The 21032-nt window shown below is 42.1% G+C and overlaps 1 protein-coding gene across 11 annotated transcripts in view; it reads left to right on the forward strand.

Moving 5' to 3' along the window:
• The window catches only part of LOC126278361 (uncharacterized), a 112033-nt gene that overhangs the window by 44653 nt on the left and 46348 nt on the right, over window positions 1-21032 (forward strand). For all 11 annotated transcript variants that reach the window (XM_049978436.1, XM_049978427.1, XM_049978514.1 and 8 more), the window contains one exon: window positions 1734-1851. In XM_049978436.1, coding sequence (XP_049834393.1) covers window positions 1734-1851 — 118 coding nt within the window. The remainder of the gene's footprint in view (window positions 1-1733; window positions 1852-21032) is intronic.

Genomic DNA, 21032 nt, shown 5'->3' on the forward strand with positions numbered 1-21032 from the left:
TCAGCCCTCCCCCCTCCCTACTCCCTCCATTTTTCAGCCCTCCCCCCTCCCTACTCCATCTCTCCTTCGGCCCTCCCCCCTCCCTACTCCATCTCTCCTTCGGCCATCCCCCCTCCCTACTCCATTTCTCCTTCGGCCATCCCCCCTCCCTACTCCATTTCTCCTTCGGCCATCCCCCCTCCCTACTCCATCTCTCCTTCGGCCCTCCCCCCTCCCTACTCCATCTCTCCTTCGGCCCTCCCCCCTCCCTACTCCATCTCTCCTTCGGCCCTCCCCCCTCCCTACTCCATCTCTCCTTCGGCCCTCCCCCCTCCCTACTCCATCTCTCCTTCGGCCCTCCCCCCTCCCTACTCCATCTCTCCTTCGGCCCTCCCCCTCCCTACTCCATCTCTCCTTCGGCCCTCCCCCCTCCCTACTCCATCTCTCCTTCGGCCCTCCCCCCTCCCTACTCCATCTCTCCCTCGGCCCTCCCTACTCCATCTCTCCTTCGGCCCTCCCCCCTCCCTACTCCATCTCTCCTTCGGCCCTCCCTACTCCATCTCTCCTTCGGCCCTCCCCCCTCCCTACTCCATCTCTCCTTCGGCCCTCCCCCCTCCCTACTCCATCTCTCCTTCGGCCCTCCCCCCTCCCTACTCCATCTCTCCTTCGGCCCTCCCCCCTCCCTACTCCATCTCTCCTTCGGCCCTCCCCCCTCCCTACTCCATCTCTCCTTCGGCCCTCCCCCCTCCCTACTCCATCTCTCCTTCGGCCCTCCCCCCTCCCTACTCCATCTCTCCTTCGGCCCTCCCCCCTCCCTACTCCATCTCTCCTTCGGCCCTCCCCCCTCCCTACTCCATCTCTCCTTCGGCCCTCCCCCCTCCCTACTCCATCTCTCCTTCGGCCCTCCCCCCTCCCTACTCCATCTCTCCTTCGGCCCTCCCCCCTCCCTACTCCATCTCTCCTTCGGCCCTCCCCCCTCCCTACTCCATCTCTCCTTCGGCCCTCCCCCCTCCCTACTCCATCTCTCCTTTGGCCCCCTCCCTACTCCTTCCCTCCTTTGGCCCCCTCCCTACTCCTTCCCTCCTTTGGCCCCCTCCCTACTCCTTCCCTCCTTTGGCCCCCTCCCTACTCCTTCCCTCCTTTGGCCCCCTCCCTACTCCTTCCCTCCTTTGGCCCCCTCCCTACTCCTTCCCTCCTTTGGCCCCCTGCCTACTCCTTCCCTCCTGTGGCCCCCTGCCTACTCCTTCCCTCCTTCGGCCCCCCTGCCTACTCCTTCCCTCCTTCGGCCCCCCTGCCTACTCCTTCCCTCCTTCGGCCCCCCTGCCTACTCCTTCCCTCCTTCGGCCCCCCTCCCCCCTCCCTACTCCTTCCCTCCTTTGGCCCTCCCCCTCCCTACTCCTTCCCTCCTTTGGCCCTCCCCCTCCCTACTCCTTCGGCCCTCCCCCTCCCTACTCCCTCGCCTTGTGTGTCCCCCTCTGTTCGGCCCCTGAGTGCCCCTCCCTGTCGGTGCTTGCGTACCCTCGTTTTCTGCTCCTGCCCCCTCCCCTTTGGCTAGTCCCATCTCTCCCACAGCTCTTACCCCTTGACCTTTCTCCTTACCCTACTCCTCGCTGTTTCCCCCCTTGCTCTCCATCCCAAGCATTTGATTCTCGCTGAGATATTTCGTGGGAAGGGCATATTAATATGTACAATCTGGGGTTTATCGGCGAATGTACAGTGAGTACTGTAGCTAATACTTTTACTACTTTTTTCAGTGCTTCGTCAGATGATCCTTTTAGGGACTCTTTCAGCAAATTGCAGGATTTGGAGTATTTTGATACTGATTCATCTAGCTGGGATCAAAGTGCAGCTAGCTTCATGTCTTGGTCTGATGTAAGTTGTTATTGTTTGCATTTCTTTTTTGGTGATTTTGTACTTACCTTAGGTAGGAAGATAACTAATAAATTTAATGTTTTATACCTTTAAATTGTTAGTGATAATGTAGGTTTTTGTGCATAAGCTTTCCAGGTTGAATACAACTAGTTGGAATTCCAATATATTTTAGTGTACTAGATTTGGCCAGCATTGGTTGAACTCAGGTTTTATGACTCAAGGAACTTCAACCATAAAATTAATTGGGGGAGGATCGGAAAGTAATAAACAATAATTTTTTTATCCCCTGGTACTGCAGCTGGCATGTTGAAATTTCCTGACAATATAGTTGGAAGTTTGCACTATAGAGGGAATATTGTTTTCACATGCTGCTGTAGCAGGAGAAGTCTGAGCTACAAAACAAAAATGGCACACATGCTACCTTTGTCAACTTGTGAAGAGCTGCACAGTGTAGTTAAATATTGGTGGGCCAAAGGGCATAAACCAAGTGAAATTCAGAGGGACATGTGTGACATGCACGGGGATGACTGTGTGGTTAAAAGAAATGTCTCCAGATGGTGTCCATTCTTCCAAGAGGGCCATGTGAACCTTAGTGATTAATCACTCGCTGAGCAGCTGGTAACAGCTGCAACTACACAAAGTGTCAGACCCATTGAGACGGAAATTTTGAGAGATAGCTTGTGCAGTTGCGAATATTATTGCAAAAGTTCAACACTTCCTTTGGTGCAGCGTACAATATTGGTCATGACACATTGAAATTTTGTAAAGTTGTTTCTTGCTGGGTACCTAATAACCTGACAGACAACCACAACGGTTGACGAATGATGATAAATGTGGATCAGTTAATGCATTCCCTAGAAATGGGCGTGACATTATGAAAGGAATTGTCACTGGTGATGAGTTGTGGACATACCACTACATACCCTTAAACAAGCAGGCTTCTATGGAGTGGAAACATGCAGGTTCCCAAGTATCAAAAGAATTAAAAGTGATTCAGTCTGTTAAGAAAGTGCTTGTGACAGTATTCCGGGATGTGCATGGTGTGTTATTGGTGGACTTGGCTGAACGCAGTTCCACTGTAAATACTACTGTCTACATTAAAACATGCTTAACTTGACAAATGACACAACTTTAATGCTGACGGTGTAAGACTTCATCATGACTATGCCTGCCACCATGTTGTTGCTCCTGTTCATGAGAAAATTTGGACGGGAAGTGCTCCAACATCCACCATACAATCTGGACCTTGCACCATTGGACTTTCATCTGTTTGGCTCCATGAAGAAATTCCTGACTGCCCGACGCTTTTGCGATAGATGCAGAAGTGAAATCAGCAGTACACCGATGGCAATACTCTAACCAAACTAATTTTTATGAATAGGGAATATTGACATGGGGTGAAACTGACCAACACAGATCTTTAATTTTCCAATTTGTCACAGCAAAAGGTAATAAAGAACAAAAGTTTTATTACTCCAGCTCAGTACATGTGCTCTGATTATCTGTTATGTGATAATTGTGGTTTGCAAGGTGACTTAAGTTGTTCTGAAACTTCATCAGTAATTGGAACATAAATATGGCATAATAATTAAATTTTAATACTAATTTCAGAGTAACGTTCAATGAAAGTTTAAGAACAAAAGAATTGCTTTCTGAAAATCCAAAGAAACTCCCACAAAAACATTCACTGTTCACTGAATTACAACATGTCGAGAAAAAGGAAAAAAAATCCTGCATTCTTCTGACAACTCTGCAGATTCTTTACATCTAAAACATAATTGTGTCACTCGTCAGAACAGGCCACACAAAATGAACTGTGTAACATTTAGCTGTTCTTGGCATTTTATAACAACTTTTGAATAGTAAGTAGGAGGATGGTTTGATAAGTCAGGTAAAAAAGCAGGAAAAAATTTTTGTTTTGTAAACAACTAACCTTACTTCTCGACAGAGTCCCTGTGAGAGATATATGCTTGGTCCAGCAATTCTGGTGCTTTTTTGTTCCATTGGTAAAGTAGGTTTTGTCAAACTCTGCAACATACTCATTGAGTGCAGTTATAACTTTAACATTTGATGAAAATTTCTTCCCAGCAAGTTAGGGAAGAGGAAGAAGTCATTTGGAGCTAAGTCTTATGAGTAGAGTGGATGAGGAACCAATTCAAAGCCCAGTTCATGCACTTTTGCCATTCTTATTGCTGATGTGTGAGATGGTGCATTATCCTGGTGAAAGAGCACTTTTTTGCATGCCGACTTTGGTCTTTTTTCAGCCAACACAATTTTCAAACAATCCGAAATGAAGCATAATAGGGTCCAATTAGGATTCTGTCTGTTTCCAATAATCTCTGGGAATTGTTCCATGAGAATCCCAAAAAATACTGGCCCTCTCCTAATCAACAGAGAAAATGGTCTTTGTCTTTTTTGATGCACTTTCATCAGCATTTGTCAATTATTTTGTGTCATTTTGATTCTGGTGAGTAGCGATGGATCCAGGTTTCATTAGCAGTCACAAACTGGAGCAAAAAGTCTTGTAGATTGTGATTAAATGTTGCCAGACATTGTGTTGAAATGTTGTGCCTGTTGTACTTTTGGTCAACTATGAACAATCAGGGCACCCAACTCGCACACAGCTTCTTCGTAGTCAGTTCTCTGTGCAAGATGCTATTTACTTGGTAAGTTGCAATGTGTAAAGACTCATGAATTTTTATTCTGAAGTCTTGCATTACCATTTCATGGATTTTGTCAATGATTTCTTTTGGGGTGACCTCAAATGGACGACCAGTGTGTGGTTCATCTTCAGTGCTTACCAGACCATGTTTAAATTCATTAATCAAAGAATGCTCTTCAATGATATTGCAGAGCCTTCATGAACTTAATCCAGTTCTGTTTTGATATGTGCTGCAGTCCAGCCCTTCAAATGACAATGTTTCATAACAGCACAAAACTCGATTTTTTTTTCCATTTCTAGTTGCAAATGATACGCTAACCAATATAGACAGCTATACACTGTAGAGTGGTGAAATTCTTTATATGATCCTTGGAATAATCAAGCTTTCCAACCATGGAGGCACATCAAAAATGTTTCATTCTTTCATGGAAATTTACCACAAAATATGAAACAGGTTGTATGCGTCCCGGAACGACCAGGAAATCCAGGAAAAACTCAGAAATTTTTTTCATCGCTTCAATTTTCTGTTAAATTTTTGTAATTTTGAATGGTAAGAACCGATACTCTTACAAAGAATATTGTTGTATCCCACTACTGCAGAATAATACTGCCGCATTAAAACATCAACGAGAGAACAAAATGAAAATGAAACTTAAATTGCAAAGGAAATTTGCCATATAAAATAACACAGCGTTCGTACAAGCATCTGACCAACAGCAAAATGTGTCAAAGACTTTTGGAAGACTATGCAATGCTTCATAACAACAAATTGCCTCCAATGAGCGTGATGTCACAATTGTTTACATTAGGACTCATTTAACCAGTTACGAGCGGGCTCATGCACATGCACAGTTGAGTCACACCTTCTCCCACTTCTGGCTACAGAAATGTGGCTATTGGCTGTGTAAGCAGCAGTAGCAGCAACCACCCACATGCTACCCAGAAATGTTTTATTGGTGCACCCAAGCCGCCAGATTCACGTGTGCACAGCAGGCCCGGATCTGGTGGTGGGGGGGGGGGGGGGGGGGGGTGGAGGCAAACTTGGGTATCTGAAACGGGCGGCAGTTTCGGGGAGGGCAAAATTCATATTCTTGAGGGAAAAAACCTTGTTTCACAAAGCATTGAGCACACGTCGGTCTATCGATTTTTCATCTGATTTTGAAAAGCACCTCTGCTGGTTTTTGAAAACATTCTAAGTTGGTTTCTGAATGAATTATAAGTTGATTTTTGAATGTGTGCATAGTGTATGTGATGTCTCTGCCAGGGGAATCCTCATCACATCTAGAAATAAACTTTCCTGCAGACAAAACGGGATGGGGCTATACGAGCTGAGCACAATAAAGCTGAACCGGTGAATGCTAACTGCTGCTTGTTAATGTGGTTGATTCGGTTTGTGAATGTTCAGAGTTGTTTCAATTACTAGAGAAATCCATAGATTCAGACCACCAGAGTGGAAATAAACGACTAACAGGAACAAAAGGTAAGGAAGATTACGTATTTTCTTCTCGGTGTATCCGAGAAAGTGATATTTTGACAGAAAATTTCTGGCTAGGTTGCTACACTAGACAGGGCCAGTCATAGTCCCTGGCTAGCAGCCATGTAAGTTCCATTCTGGGAGTAGAGTGGAAAACGCTTTGTACTAACACGTATTTACGCCTAATCAGAGAATAATCGCTGGATAACAAAACCGGAGATTGTGCCATGGTCAGTAAAGTTAACTGGAGAATGAGTTTTGACAGTGGTAGGAATAGTTACAGAATTAGTGATGCCAAGACTGTTTGTTAGAGCGAGGAAGGGGAAGAAACAAGGACATCACACAAATTATGGAAGAATAGGATGATTCCAAATTTATACAAAAATTTCGTTCTACTACTTTTCGGTCTCATGCATGAGAAACTGTAGCATATGAATGAAATGTGAAACTGTTTCCTAACATTAAGCGTTTTGCTTGTAGTAGGCCAAATGGTTATTTCATGTTGCTACTTGAATTATATTCTGACGTATTATAAAAATGATCATTATTGCCAAAACAGTCTCACTTGTTTGGTGTGTGTTACAATTGCTGAAACATTAGAAAGGCCTAATTTGTTTTCTCCAGTACACAGTAACAAAATAGACGTAATCAGATAGAGAAACCACCCCAGTCTTGGGTATTATTTGTATTAAGAGCTTTTTCATTATTAGATGACATTTCTATTTTTTCATGTAGCGAAACATTTGACAAACTTTAATAAGGTAATAGTTCTTTCACAGAAAGGAAAGCACATCATGTAAAACTATAGTGAGATTAGAGATAAAAATCACTAGGACCTAAGGATTGAAGAAATGTGTACTGTCATGCCTGTCTGTTGTCTTTACTGGTTTTAGGTATCCTAGATTTAATTTTATGTCACACAGAAGAGCAAGTTATTTGCTAATAGGCAATAAAGAGTCCAGATTTTCTGAAGAGTTCTTGTTCTTCCGGTTACAAATAATCCTATCTAGTATTAATTGCAATTGCGAGGTTTTTATATATAAATTCCACCGTCCTGAAATAGTTTGATGGCATCCATTACAAAATATACATGTTTGAGTTCCACAGAGCGAAATACAGTGACATGCGTATGAGAATGGTGTTTGAAGAGGCGTGGCATTGCACTGCACTCTTAAGACCAAATAATGTGTCACACATTTCCTCAGAGATATATGTTTTATGTATCTGACTCTTCAGATAGATGTGCACTACAAAATGAACTTATTTTTGAAAAGTTTTTTTTAACTTTTGACGCTCTGATGGGCAGAGCAGTCTGAGTTATAGTGGGGGTGAGGAGGGGGGGGGGGGGGGGGGGAAGAGTCTCCACGTGACCTGTGGTTACATTTAGCGATTTTTCTGTTTCCTCTTCATTTACTGCTCTCACATTAAATGAAAACTAGATGGATTTCTGTGGCTGGAAGCTATCAAATGAATTAAAATACATTCACATAATTACAAAAGCCTAAAATATGTTACCAGTTTCAGACTTTGTTTTATTTCCACCTTTCTGACAGTCGAGCATTAATCTCATTGCAAAACAATAGTTATTTTTGTTGGTTGCTAAAAAAATTTGGCTTTTATTAAGCTGAGTTGGCTAGTTTCAACTTTTTGCTGCATTTCAAGTGCACCTTTTCATCTGGAAATATGCCATAATAAAGAACCAAACATGAGATAATACAGTACTGGTACTTCAAGAAAATGTACGACCTGAAAGCCACACTGAAAAGCTTCATATCAGGTCGAGGCGTACATCATTGGGAATCTGGACATACGAACGTGCACTGTAAGGCGAACTATGCATTTTAGTATGGTTCACGAAATTCCGACACTCCTGGAGTATACTCTGGTGTCTTGTGTTTCTTTTATGACACACCATGTGTGTCTTGTGTATGTACGGATGGATATGTGTGTGTGTGTGTGTGTGTGTGTGTGTGTGTGTGTGTGTGTGTGTGTGTGTCCACCTATCCTTTTTTCCCCCTAAGGGAAGTCTTTCCGCTCCCGGCATTCGAATGACTCCTTACCCTCTCCCTTAAAACCCACATCCTTTCATCTTTCCTTTTCCTTCCCTCTTTCCTGACGAAGCAGCCGCCGGTTGCGAAAGCTCGAAATTCTGTGTGTGTGTTTGTGTGTTTTATTCATTGTGCCTATCTACCGGTGCTTATATATAAACCGAACGGAATTGTTTATCATTTGTTATTCACCTTCCGGCGTTCAAAATATATCTTTATTGGTGCTTATAGCGGCCGCGTGGTTTTAAATTTTTGTTATAGTTTGATTGGGCTTTTCCTTATGTACCTATACAATTGCCCCCACACTGTGACATGTAATGGAGGTGCACAGTGTTTTGTATAAACTTGTACAGCTTATTGAAGTTTGTGCCGAAGGGGGTACAATGACCTTTATTTGTCAGTGCATTTCTCTTTGTATTTTTGGGTTGGATATGTCAGATTGTCTTGCGTACACATTATCTTACAGGAAATACATAATTTACATCTTGTTTTTGTTGTGGTGGTCTTCAGTTCTGAGACTGGTTTGGTGCAGCTCTCCACGCTTCTCTATCCTATGCAAGCTTCTTCATCTCCCAGTATCTACTGCAGCCTACATCCTTCTGAATCTGCTTAGTGTATTCATCTCATGGTCTCCCTCTACCATTTTTATCCTCCACGCTGCCCTCCAATACTAAATTGGTGGTCCCTTGATGCCTCAGAACATGTCCTACCAACCGATCCCTTCTTATGGTCAAATTGAACCACAAATTTCTCTTCTCCCCAATCCTATTCAATACTTCCTCATTAGTTATGTGATCTACCCATCTAATCTTCAGCATTCTTCTGTAGCACCACATTTCGAAAGCTTCTATTCTCTTCTTGTCCAAACTATTTATCGTCCATGTTTCACTTCCATACATGGCTACACTCCATACAAATACTTTCAGAAATGACTTCCTGACACTTAAATCTATACTCGATGTTAACAAATTTCTCTTCTTCAGAAACGCTTTCCTTGCCATTGCCAGTTGACATTTTATATCCTCTCTACTTCGACCATCATCAGTTATTTTGCTCCCCAAATAGCAAAACTCCTTTACTACTTTAAGTGTCTCTTTTCCTAATCTAATTCCCTCAGCATCACCCGACTTAATTCGACTACATTCCATTATCCTCATTTTGCTTTTGTTGATGTTCATCTTATATACTCCTCTCAAGACACTGTCCATTCCATTCAACTGCTCTTCCAAGTCTTTTGCTGTCTCTGACAGAATTACAATGTCATCGGTGAACCTCAAAGTTTTTATTTCTTCTCCATGGATTTTAATACCTACTCCGAAATTTTCTTTTGATTCCTTCACTGCTTGCTCAATATACAGATTGAATAACATCGGGGAGAGGCTACAACCCTGTCTTACTCCCTTCCCAACCACTGCTTCCCTTTCATGCCCCTTGACTCTTATAATTGCCACCTGGTTTCTGTACAAATTGTAAATAGCCTGTTGCTCCCTGTATTTTACCCCTGCGACCATCAGAATTTGAAAGAGAGTATTCCAGTCAACATTGTCAAAAGCTTTCTCTAAGTCTACAAATGCTAGAAACGTAGGTTTGCCTTTCCTTAATATTTCTTCTAAGATAAGTCGTAGGGTAAGTATTGCCTCACATGTTCCAACATTTCTACGGAATCCAAACTGATCTTCACCGAGGCCAGCTTCTATCAGTTTTTCCATTCGTCTGTAAAGAATTCGTGTTAGTATTTTGCAGCTATGACTTATTAAACTGATAGTTCAGTAATTTTTACATCTGTCAACACCTGCTTTCTTTGGGATTGAAATTACTACATGCTTCTTGTAGTCTGAGGCAATTTTGCCTGTCTCATACATCTTACTCACCAAATGGTAGAGTTTTGTTAGGCCTGGCTCTCCCAAGGCTGTCAGTAGTTCTAATGGAATGTTGTCTACTCCCGGTGCCTTGTTTCGACTTAGGTCTTTCAGTGCTCTGTCAAACTCTTCAAGCAGTATCATATCTCTCATTTCATCTTCATCTACCTCCTCTTCCATTTCCATAATATTGTCCTCAAGAACATCACCCCTGTATAGACCCTCTACATACTCCTTCCACCTTTCTGCTTTCCTTTCTTTGCCATCTGACCTCTTGATATTCATACAAGTGGTTCTCCTTTCTCCAAAGGTCTCTTTAATTTTCCTGTAGGCAGTATCTATCTTAACCCCGTGAGATAAGCCTCTACATCCTTACATTTGTCCTCTAGCCATTCCTGCTTAGCCATTTTGCACTTCCTGTCAATCTCATTTTTGAGTCGTTTGTATTCCTTTTTGCCTGCTTCACTTACTGCATTTTAGTATTTTCTTCTTTCATCAAGTAAATTCAGTATCTCTTCTGTTACCCAAGGATTTCTACTAGCCCTCGTCTTTTTACCTACTTGATCCTCTGCTGCCTTCACTATTTCATTCCTCAAAGCTACCCATTCTTTTTGTACTCTATTTCTTTCCCCCCCATTCCTGTCAATTGTTCCCTTATGCTCTCCCTGAAACTCTGTACAACCTCTGTTTCTTTCAGTTTATCCAGGTCCCATCTCCTTAAATTCCCACCTTTTTGCTGTTTCTTCAGTTTTAATCTACAGTTCATAACCAATAGATTGTGGTCAGAGTCCATATCTACCCCTGGAAATGTCTTACAATTTAAAATCTGGTTCCTAAATCTCTGTCTTACCATTATATAATATATCTGAAACCTTTAGTGTCTCCTGGGTTCTTCCATGCATACAACCTTCTTTCATGATTCTTGAACCAAGTGTTAGCTAAGATTAATTTATGCTCTGTGCAAAATTCTACCAGATGGCTTCCTCTTTCATTTCTTAGCCGTAATCCATATTCACCTACTACGTTTCCTTCTCTTCCTTTTCCTACTGTCGAATTCTAGTCACCCATGACTATTAAATTTTTGTCTCCCTTCACTACCTGAATAACTTCTTTTATCTCATCATACATTTCCTCAATTTCTTGGGCATCTGCAGAGCTAGTTGGCATATAAACTTGTACTACTGTAGTAGGTGTGGGCTTCGTGTCTGTCTTGGCCACAATAATGCGTTAACTATGCTGTTTGTAGTAGCTTACCCGTACTCCTATTTTTTTATTCATTATTAAACCTACTCCTGCATTACCCCTATTTGATTTTGTATTTATAACCTTGTATTCACCTGACCAAAAGTCTTGTTCCTTCTGCCACCGAACTTCACTAATTCCCACTATATCTAACTTTAACCTATCCATTTCCCTTTTTAACTTTTCTAACCTACCTGCCCAATTAAGGGATCTGACATTCCACACTCCGATCTGTAGAACGCCAGTTTTCTTTCTCTTGATAACGACGCCCTCTTGAGTTCTCCCCGCCCCGAGACCCGTAATGGGGGACTATTTTACCTCCAGAGTATTTTACTCAAGAGGACGCCATCATCATCTAATCATACAGTAAAGCTGCAAGCCCTCGGGAAAAATTAAGGCTGTAGTTTCCCCTTGCTTTCAGCCGTTCACAGTACCAAAACAGCAAGGCCGTTTTGGTTAGTGTTACACACCCAGATCAGTCAATCATCCAGACTGTTGCCTTTGCAACTATTGAAAAGGCTGCTGCCCCTCTTCAGGAACCACACGTTTGTCTGGCCTCTCAACAGATACCCCTCTGTTGTGGTTGAACCTACGGTACTCAAGTCTCCCCACCAACGGCAAGGTCCATGGTTCATGGGGGGGGGGGGGGGGGAGGAGGATAACTTACATATGGAATGATAATTTACCAAGTATTTACATGAGGGCACACCAAGAGCGGTTACTCGTCTCTTTGCCAACATTGTTCGTCTCTGTGCGCATGTGCGCTAAATATGTTTGTTGACTGCGCAACAACCTTTAAATGTTCCACATAGGGTACGGTTGTCTGCAATTCCACTCGCAGTTTTAGTGTCATTTTCTCTCTTGAGTGCTGTACTATCCGTCGAATAGGTAGTTGGGACGTAATTCTCAAACGAGAGTGCTATGCATGTGCGTTTACTTTTCAAGAACCAATGCTGTGGAAGATAATTCACCTTTCTTACGGCCCGGGAAGGATCTTCTCCATTGTATCCACATTTTCTGTGGGGTGAATACTGCACCTCAACACCTGACATCTAGATAAGTGGTTTTAGCACAATTGTAGTTTGCTGATTAATATATCAGACGTTGTGTAGCATGACATAATCATAATTGATTCGTTGCACTATTGCACAAGTGTTAATATAACACTATCTATTTCGTTGTTCACTTTGGCATAGTCCTTGAGGTTTTTTCCCTTTCTGTTAATTTTTGAACTTCATCTTTTATATATGGCTCAATATACACTTAAAATTCACATAAACATTTTGACATAACAATGCATATTACAATGGCTTACATCTAAGGCTGACACTCCACCCATTATTTGTATCAAACGTAGAAAATTCTTAAATACTAAAACATTGCAAAATTCCTTCATCAATTACAGCTACTGGTTGTTTGTTAACTTCATAGAAATTTACAAGTAGTTTGTTTACATTCCTTTACATTGTGTTACTATATGTGCATTTAATGCATCTGCATTGTTTATTTTCCAGTCATGCGTACATCAGTTATGAGAGTTTAATATTTTCACAAGGAGAAACAGAGAAAAACAATTTAATCAGGATTTTACCTTATGCTTTGCTGAATTAACTGCACTTTGGCGCTGCTTCCTGCATTGGGGAGGGAATAAGGAATACTATTCTACTCATTTAAGGATTACTAAGGAAATGCTGTTCATCCTTTCTTAAATCACTTATCAGGGAACTCCCTTTTCATGGAACCAAAACATGTTAACGACTCGTGTACTATGTACCATTGTGTTGCTTATAATTGTTTACGTGTAGCTTGTGTTCGTAACGCAAAAGTTTTTGCATTACACCGTGCTTACCTCTTTACGATTATGTGGAAATGATGTCGTTTATATTCTCATGTGACGTGATATGAGTTGAATAGTTTTATTTGAGGTCACATGCCTCCATGTTTATGCACACTTTGTAGTCAGTAGGTAGAGGTATTTTGTAGTTGCACTGCTACGATGTAGCTCATCTATTGCTGCTGGTATATTTTCGTAATCCTTTACTCCAGCACCGCAGCCAGCAGAGGAGCCACACCTGATCGCCCAGCCCCTCCCCATATACTCTGTTGCGAGTCCATCCTAGCCTAGTAAAATGCGCCTCACTAACTGTTTGATCCACATGACACCCCCCCCCCCCCCCCCCCCCCTTCCCTGGTGCGACAGTTTGAGTACTTCCTCCTGGAGGGACGGAGGAACCATTAAGTGAGCAGTGTCACTTTCTGAATTCTTGAGAAGGGCACCCATCTTCACTGAGATGGCTCAACGGTGCCCAAAATAGCGGGGTGCTACAGGATGGCAGATGTCCTTTTAATGCTAAGAGGCCACCCATGGTGAACAAATTCTAGAGCTATGCTCAAGCTGGTTACAGTGCTGTTTCATTTACTACACAGTTAAAAGTCACAGGGAAGCCTTCCAACAGATGAATCTCCTCAGATTCTATATGCAAGCAGGAGTCCTCTGACATACAAAAATTGGCATTGGAGCCCACTGGTAGCTGGGACAGGAGGTCTACATTGAGACCTTAGTATTGGACCGATACAACAAATCACATTAATAATTGGACAACAGTAAGGCCCAACATGTCTTTGCTGTCCAGGCTGGTACAGGCCAAGAAGAACTGAATAGGCCCGTTAACAGACTGTGGTCTGTAACCAAGTAAGAAATGGCACCCATACAAGTACTAGTGGAAGTGAGTGACCCTGTACACAATAGCTAAAGCTTCATTTTCCAATTGTCTATAATTGCATTGCACCTTGTTCAAAGTTTTGGAGCCAAATGTGATTGGCCTGTAGTGGAGTCCACCCAGTGTGACAGCACCTCTGTGATACCATAGGAGAAGCCGTCAAATGCTGGCACGGTAGCTCAGCGTGTTCGGTCAGAGGGCTGCGTGCTCTCTGTAATAAAAAACTGAGGCAAGGAATCAACAATCAACTTGAACAGTTGTCTTGTGACGTCTGCCCAGACCAAACACAACAGACTATATGGGGAGGGGGGTGGGGTGGAACTTTGTTGTGATAACAGATCATATGGCATCACGAAATATAACTGTATCATCCGAACCTCGACTGGACCAGAACCAAACATGTTCGACTACTTGTACTGACAATACTCCAATCTGTCTCCTATAAATTTACCGTGCCAAGAAATTTTAAGCTAAATGAATCAAGAATAATCAACCTTTCTTCAAATTGGCTGAACATATCATTCACTCATGTAATTACCCAAAAACTATAACAATATGAATGATCACCCATGAAACCAAATCAAGTAGATTAGCAATGATGAAATGTTCTAAACAAGCTGAACAACACGTGGTGTGTTTTCACTTACAAATGCAATGGTGGTTAACACATAATGCATAAAATTAATCAACAGAGCACAATAATTCGTAAAATATTAAATGAAGAACAGAAAAGCATGAAAATATAGATAAACACTTACAGAAAACATAAACAAAGAAACACAGGCAACTAAAGGCAAATGAAAAGAAACCAAAACTGTTTAACTCTTGTCTCATTAGTATTAGTTATTGTTGTTTGTCGGAAAGTAATGGGATTGCAAAGTTTGTATGGCTGTGAAAAGAAATAATTAATTGAATGAAACTAAGTTTTAACTATTGTGAATGTTTTTGAAAATAAAGCTGAACAGTATTGCAATTTAAAATTATGTAAAATGAATGACTAAGAAAATTAATTTTTTTTCTGTGTAAAGAATTTTTACATCACCGATTAGAACACTGTAGTTAGTGGTTTGTCTCAGTCCAAAAGGGGGAATAAAAATGTATATCAGCATGTAGTGTTACCTTCATACACTGCAAGACCAACAGGCTTGGTACAGTCAAAGTGTACAAGACATCGATCACTTAGAAATTCACCTTTAAATCCTGAAAAGTGGTCTGACAATCAGTGGCCCAACCAAACGGAACACCCCTGTGGCACTAAGATTCAAAGGAGCCATGATCTGAGTGGCATGTGGTATGAAATGAATGTAGTATGTCAACTTTCCCCTGACTGCTTGCAGTTCTGATACATTTGAGGGAGCAGTCAAGTCATGAATGACTGCTAAATGTGACTGTGATGGATGAGTGTTGTGCACATCAATCACGTTACCCAGATACTCCATTTTTGTGTTGAAAAATGAACACTTTGAGTTGTTACACTTTAAACCACCCTCCTCCTATAACACTTTGAACAGTGCCTCCACGTTCTGCAAATTTTGAACTGGCATGTGGCCAGAGATGACTGTGTCATACAAGTAATTAGTACACATGGTGCTTGCAGTGTAAGTTGCTCCTACTACCTCTGAAAAAGTGCTGCGTCCAGTGTGCTGCCGAATGATAAATACTGAAATTGGAAAAGAGCCAGATATATGTTAGTTACAAAAATGTGATTGGATCCCTTGCCCAAATGCAGTTGCAGCTATGCCTCTTGTAAGTCAATCTTTGGAGTGGGGGGGGGGGGGGGGGGGGGAATTTTGCCCTAGCTTAACCATTAAATCTTCTGGGCGGGGAAAAGGAAAATAATCAACCACAGTTTTCGGGTTAATATTAACATTGAAATCTACAGAGCCGATGGCTTCAAAAGAACTACCAAAGTGAACGCCCATTGGCTGGCAGACACTGGTTTAATGACATTATAATCCTGCAACCTCTGCAGCTCAGTTGCCACCAGTTCCGTGAATTGTGGGGCACAGGATGGGCAAAAGAAAACTTTGGCTGTACATTGTCTTGTAATGTGATGAGGGTCTCAGACCCTTGTGTCTTGTTCAACTACCACCAAACAAAGAACTATATTTATCAAACAAGGCACTGACAGAGGCAAGTGGCACAGCTGAATTTGCTTGCAGCACATTGCCATGAATTGATCATCCAAACAAGTCAACTTATTCACACCAAAAATAATTTTTCAGTCACGTGAACATAGAACACGAAACAAAACTGTATTTGTAGAACCACCGAAAGTGGCAGGCAAACTACACACATCTAAAACAGGATTGTTCTGCCCATCAAATGCTGAAAGTGTGGTACTGGCTGCTGTAGTGGAGGGCTACCTGACTTCATAAGTGGCACTATTAAGTAGTGTAACTGTCACTCCAGTCTCTAATTGAAATTTCACATTTTTATTTGCCACATGCAAGTGTAAGAACAGTATATTAGAGCAGCTGTCTATCACTGTAGAATGTTTGTCCTGGTAAGCAAATTGAGCTATGAACTGATATTCGTGCACGGATGCAGCAGAAACAATATTCACTTTTGTTGGGACAGAGCTCAACAGGGTCATGGAAAACTGACTGGCATCCAGTTGCTGAAGACACACTGTCTGTACGTGGTCCCTTTTGCTGTAAGTGAAACACTTTGCCTGCTGGCATGTACTGTGCCCTGTCATGTGCACCGAAACAATGCGAACAAGGCTTCCTCGTTTGCACAGGCTGTGTCAGCTGGTGGCACCTCGCAGCTCTCAAGGGGGTGGGAGGAGAGGTTGTGGGGAGGGGGTCTTTTTCCTCTTTCTTATTGGCATCCTGCAACGCTGTGAGGACATACAGCATCTTTTTGGTGGTCAACGGCTGGTGCGTCGATATAGATTGTCAGCAACATTGCATGCCTTCCAACAAAGTATTTAACTAAATGAATAACAGCATCTGACTCACTGATAATGATAGGTGTTGGCTGATTGACTTACACAACTGTCTGTTCATTTTGATAACTGAAGACTGTAGTTTACACTTTAACTCAGTACCAGCTAAATGTCATTATCTTAATGAAAGATATCCTGCAACTGATTGGATCATGTTCCTGCAACTGACTGGATCGTTATCCTGCACACTTACTAATAGACGTGTGTAACAGTAGATTCAAATTTGGTTTTGTATATTAATTAATAATGTGAAAAAACAATCAAAATCAGATAACCCAGAATTATAACATGCAAAAGAGCAATTTGGTTTCACTTTGAGCTGTATTGCCGGAAAAAAGACAAATTTGTACATAGTTACACCATGTGATCAAAAGTATCCAGACACCTGGCTGAAAATGACTTAAAAGTTTGTGGCACCTTCCATCAGTAATACTGGGATTCAGTATGGTGTTGGTCCACCCTTAGCTTTGATGACAGCTTCCACTCTCGCAGGCATACGTTCAGCCAGGTGGTGGAAGGTTTCTTGGGGAATGGTAGCCCATTCTTCATGAAGTGCTGCCCTGAGGAGAGGTATCAATGTCAGTAGGTGTTCCAAAACATTCCAAAGGTGTTCTATAGGATTCAGGTCAGAACTCTGTGCAGCTGTCTCCATAACAGGGATGTTATTGTCATGTAACCACTCTGCCACGGCCGTGCGTTATGAACAGGTGCTTGATTGTTTTGAAAGATGGAGTCGTCATCCCCGAATTGCTCTTCAACAGTGGGAAGGGAGAAGGTGCTTAAAACGTCAATGTAGGCCTGTGTTGTGATAGTGCCATGCAGAACAACAAGGGGTGCAAGCCTGCTCCATGAAAAACATGACCACACCATAACACCACTGCCTCCAAATTATACTTTTAGCACTACAAATGCTGGCAGGTGGCATTCACCGGGCATTTGCCATACCCACACCCTACCATCAGATTGCCACATTTTGTACCATGATTCATCACTCCACATAATGTTATTCCACTGTTCAATCGTATGCTCTGTGCACCAAGCGAGGCTCATTTGGCATTTACTGGCATGATGTGTGGCTTATGAGCAGCCGATCAACTGTGAAATCTGAGTTTTCTCACCTCCCACCTAACTTTCATAGTACTTGCAGTGGACCCTGATACAGTTTGGGATGCCTGTGTGATGGTCTGGATAGATGCTCCCTATTACATTTTATGACCCTCTTCAACTGTAGGTGGTCTGTCAGTCAACAGATGAGGTCAGCCTGTATGCTTTTGTGCTGTACGTGTCCATTCACATTTCCACTTCAATATCACATTGAAAACAGTGGACCTACGAATGTTTAGGAGTGTGGAACTCTCGCGTACAGTCATATGACTCAAGTGACACCCAATCACCTGACCACATTTGAAGTCCGTGAGTTTCACGGAGAACCCCATTCTGCTCTCTCTCATGATGTGTCATGACTACTGAGGTCGCTGATACGATGTACCTGGCAGTAGGTGGCAGCGAAATGAACCTAATATGAAAAACATATGTTTTTGGGGCTGTTCAGATACTTTTGATCACATAGTGTATTTCATGTAAATAATTTCTGCTTCTATGAGGATTCCCAGAGCATACCAAAAATGGATAACAATGGAAAAGTTTTACACACTGAATAATTAGCAGACGAGTTGTTCTAGTAGAAGTGGACATTTGTGGAATCCGAAAAATTAGGATTGCACAAGTATGAGACTGAATTTCAGAAGTAACTGTAAATCAAGATTTTAACATTCTGGTACTAGGAAACTTATATATGAATAGTTTTTGAAACAGGAAGTTTTTGGAAAAAACAAAATGCTAGTGGAGATAAGGGAAGTGACTGCTTAAAAATTAGCTACACCACTTTAGCCAGAAAAATCTATTAGCTCACTGCTAATTTCATCATGTGTTCTCACTGCAAATTTCATCCTAACATGTTCCTGATGAACCTTAAATTAGAAATATTTCATTATAAAAATCAAGTGCACTATTGCTCCTCAGTGTTTGGCAAATTGCTCTATGTAACAATAAAATTTCATGACCTGCTTGAGTAGTACCTTGAAAAGGGGTTAGAAGGCGAACATCAACAAAAATACCAGAAAGATAATGGAATGTTGTTGAATTTAATTGGGTGATGCTGACAGAATTAGATTAAGGAAATTATACACTGAAAGCAGTTGTTGGGTTTTGTTGGTTGAGCAGCAAAATAAGTGGTGCTGGACAAAGTAAAGAGGATATAAAATGTGAACTGGCACTAGTGATAAAATCATTTCTGAATGAGAAATTTTGGTTGTATTGAATATAAACTTGTGTTAGAAAGTTGGTTTTGATGGTATTTATTCTGTGTACAGGGGTTGGACAAAAATGTGGAAACACTGTGAGAAATGCATGTTTGAACATAAATGTAGATGTTGGCCAAATCTGTTGGTGGCACTGTTGTATCAAGTGTCAGTTGTAGTCAAAACAGTGTTCTTTGTAGTTGTGAGTGCATTATGTTAGAGCCAAGTGAATTAGAATGTGGGCAAATTGTTGGTGCTCGTATGATGGGTGCTTCTGTAATCAAGGTAGCCAAAGTGTTTGGTTTTCATGAGGCACTGTATTGAAGATGTATGCTGTGTACAGGGAAAGTGGAAAAATATCTTTCATTAAGCCAGAACATGGACAAAGGTGTATGTTGAGTGATCTTGAGTGACGGTCATTGAAGAGGATAGTAACAAAAATAAAATTATGTAAACAGTCACTGCAGAACTGGATATCACACAGGCGAACCCTGTCAGCATCAAAACAGGAAGAGAGATCCAAACACACAAAATTGCAGGGAAGCTGGAATTTCCAAACCATGCGGCAGTGATGTGAATGACCACAAAAGCAGTGCAGAAGCCATCAAACCTGGACTATGGAGCAATGGAAGAAAGTTATTTGGCCAGATGAGTCTTGTTTATCACTGTTCCCAACTTCTGGCTGAATTTATGTCTGCCGTACACTGTCCAAAGCCTATAATACAGACTGCTTGCTGCCAAGAATAGAACATGGTGGGGGTTAAATGATGGTTTGGGCAATCATATAATGGTATTCTGTGGGCTCCCTGGCTCCTCTGCAAGGTCACATTCCTGCCAAAAAATTTGTTCCTCAACGGTGATGTTTCAGTATGACAGTGCTCATACTCATACAACTTGGATCTTTCAGGACTGGTTTGTGAGCATGAAGATGAATTGTTGCATCTCTCCTGACCACCAGTCAACATATCTTAGTGTTACTGAGAGACTTTGTGGTATGCTTTGGAGAGAGAGGTGTGTGATCGCTTTCCAACTCATTCCTCATTAATTACATTTGCCACTACTTTGTGGGAAGTTTGGCATAGTATTTTCTTGAAAACCAAACAGTACCCACATTTATCCATCCGAGATGACTGGAAGCTGCTTTGATTACCAACAGTTTTCCTACACCATATTAAACATGGTAATGAGCTGTGTTTTTGGTGTTTCCATATTTTTGTCATCCACTGTAAGTGAAACTTGGACTACAAACAGTTCAGATAAAAAGGAACTAGAAGTTTTTGAAATGTGGCACTACAGGAGAATGCTAAAGATTAGATGGGTTGATTGCATAACTAACGAGGATGTACTGAATCTAAGTGGTATGTTTTGTATAAGCATGGCTAAAAGAAGGGATTGTTTGATAGGGTACATCCTAAAGAATCAAGAAATAGTCAGTTTGGTAACTGAGAGAAGAGTGTGTGTGTGTGTGTGTGTGTGTGTGTGTGTGTGTGTGTGTGTGTGTGTGTGTGTGTGTGTGTGTGTGGAGGTAGTTGAAGAAGAGGCATGAGGACAGGATGGGGAGAGGTACCAGGTTAGTTGCATCTGGGAATTTACAAGGATAGGATAGGATAGTGGTCTGCAAGATTTAGCATCAGAAGATATGTGATATGTGCTGGAGGGGGGGGGGGGGGGGGGGAGGAGAAGGATGTAGAGAAAGAGAAATGGCTATGTAGGTGAGCTGTGGTGATGGAAGGTGTTTGCGATGGTGGAGTGAGGACAGAGAAGTATGTAGAGACTGGTGTAAGACAGGGACTAGCTTAAGGCCTGGCCAGACAGAATCTGGCCTGCCGCTGAGACGGACGGCGCAGCGGGAGGCTGGGCCAGTCAGCGGCCAGGGATGCCACACAGGCAATGGCCAGCCGGCCGGCCACAGCGACTCTTGATGCG

This window comes from Schistocerca gregaria, chromosome 1 (assembly GCF_023897955.1).
Source record: "Schistocerca gregaria isolate iqSchGreg1 chromosome 1, iqSchGreg1.2, whole genome shotgun sequence".
NCBI classification, from domain to species: domain Eukaryota; kingdom Metazoa; phylum Arthropoda; class Insecta; order Orthoptera; family Acrididae; genus Schistocerca; species Schistocerca gregaria.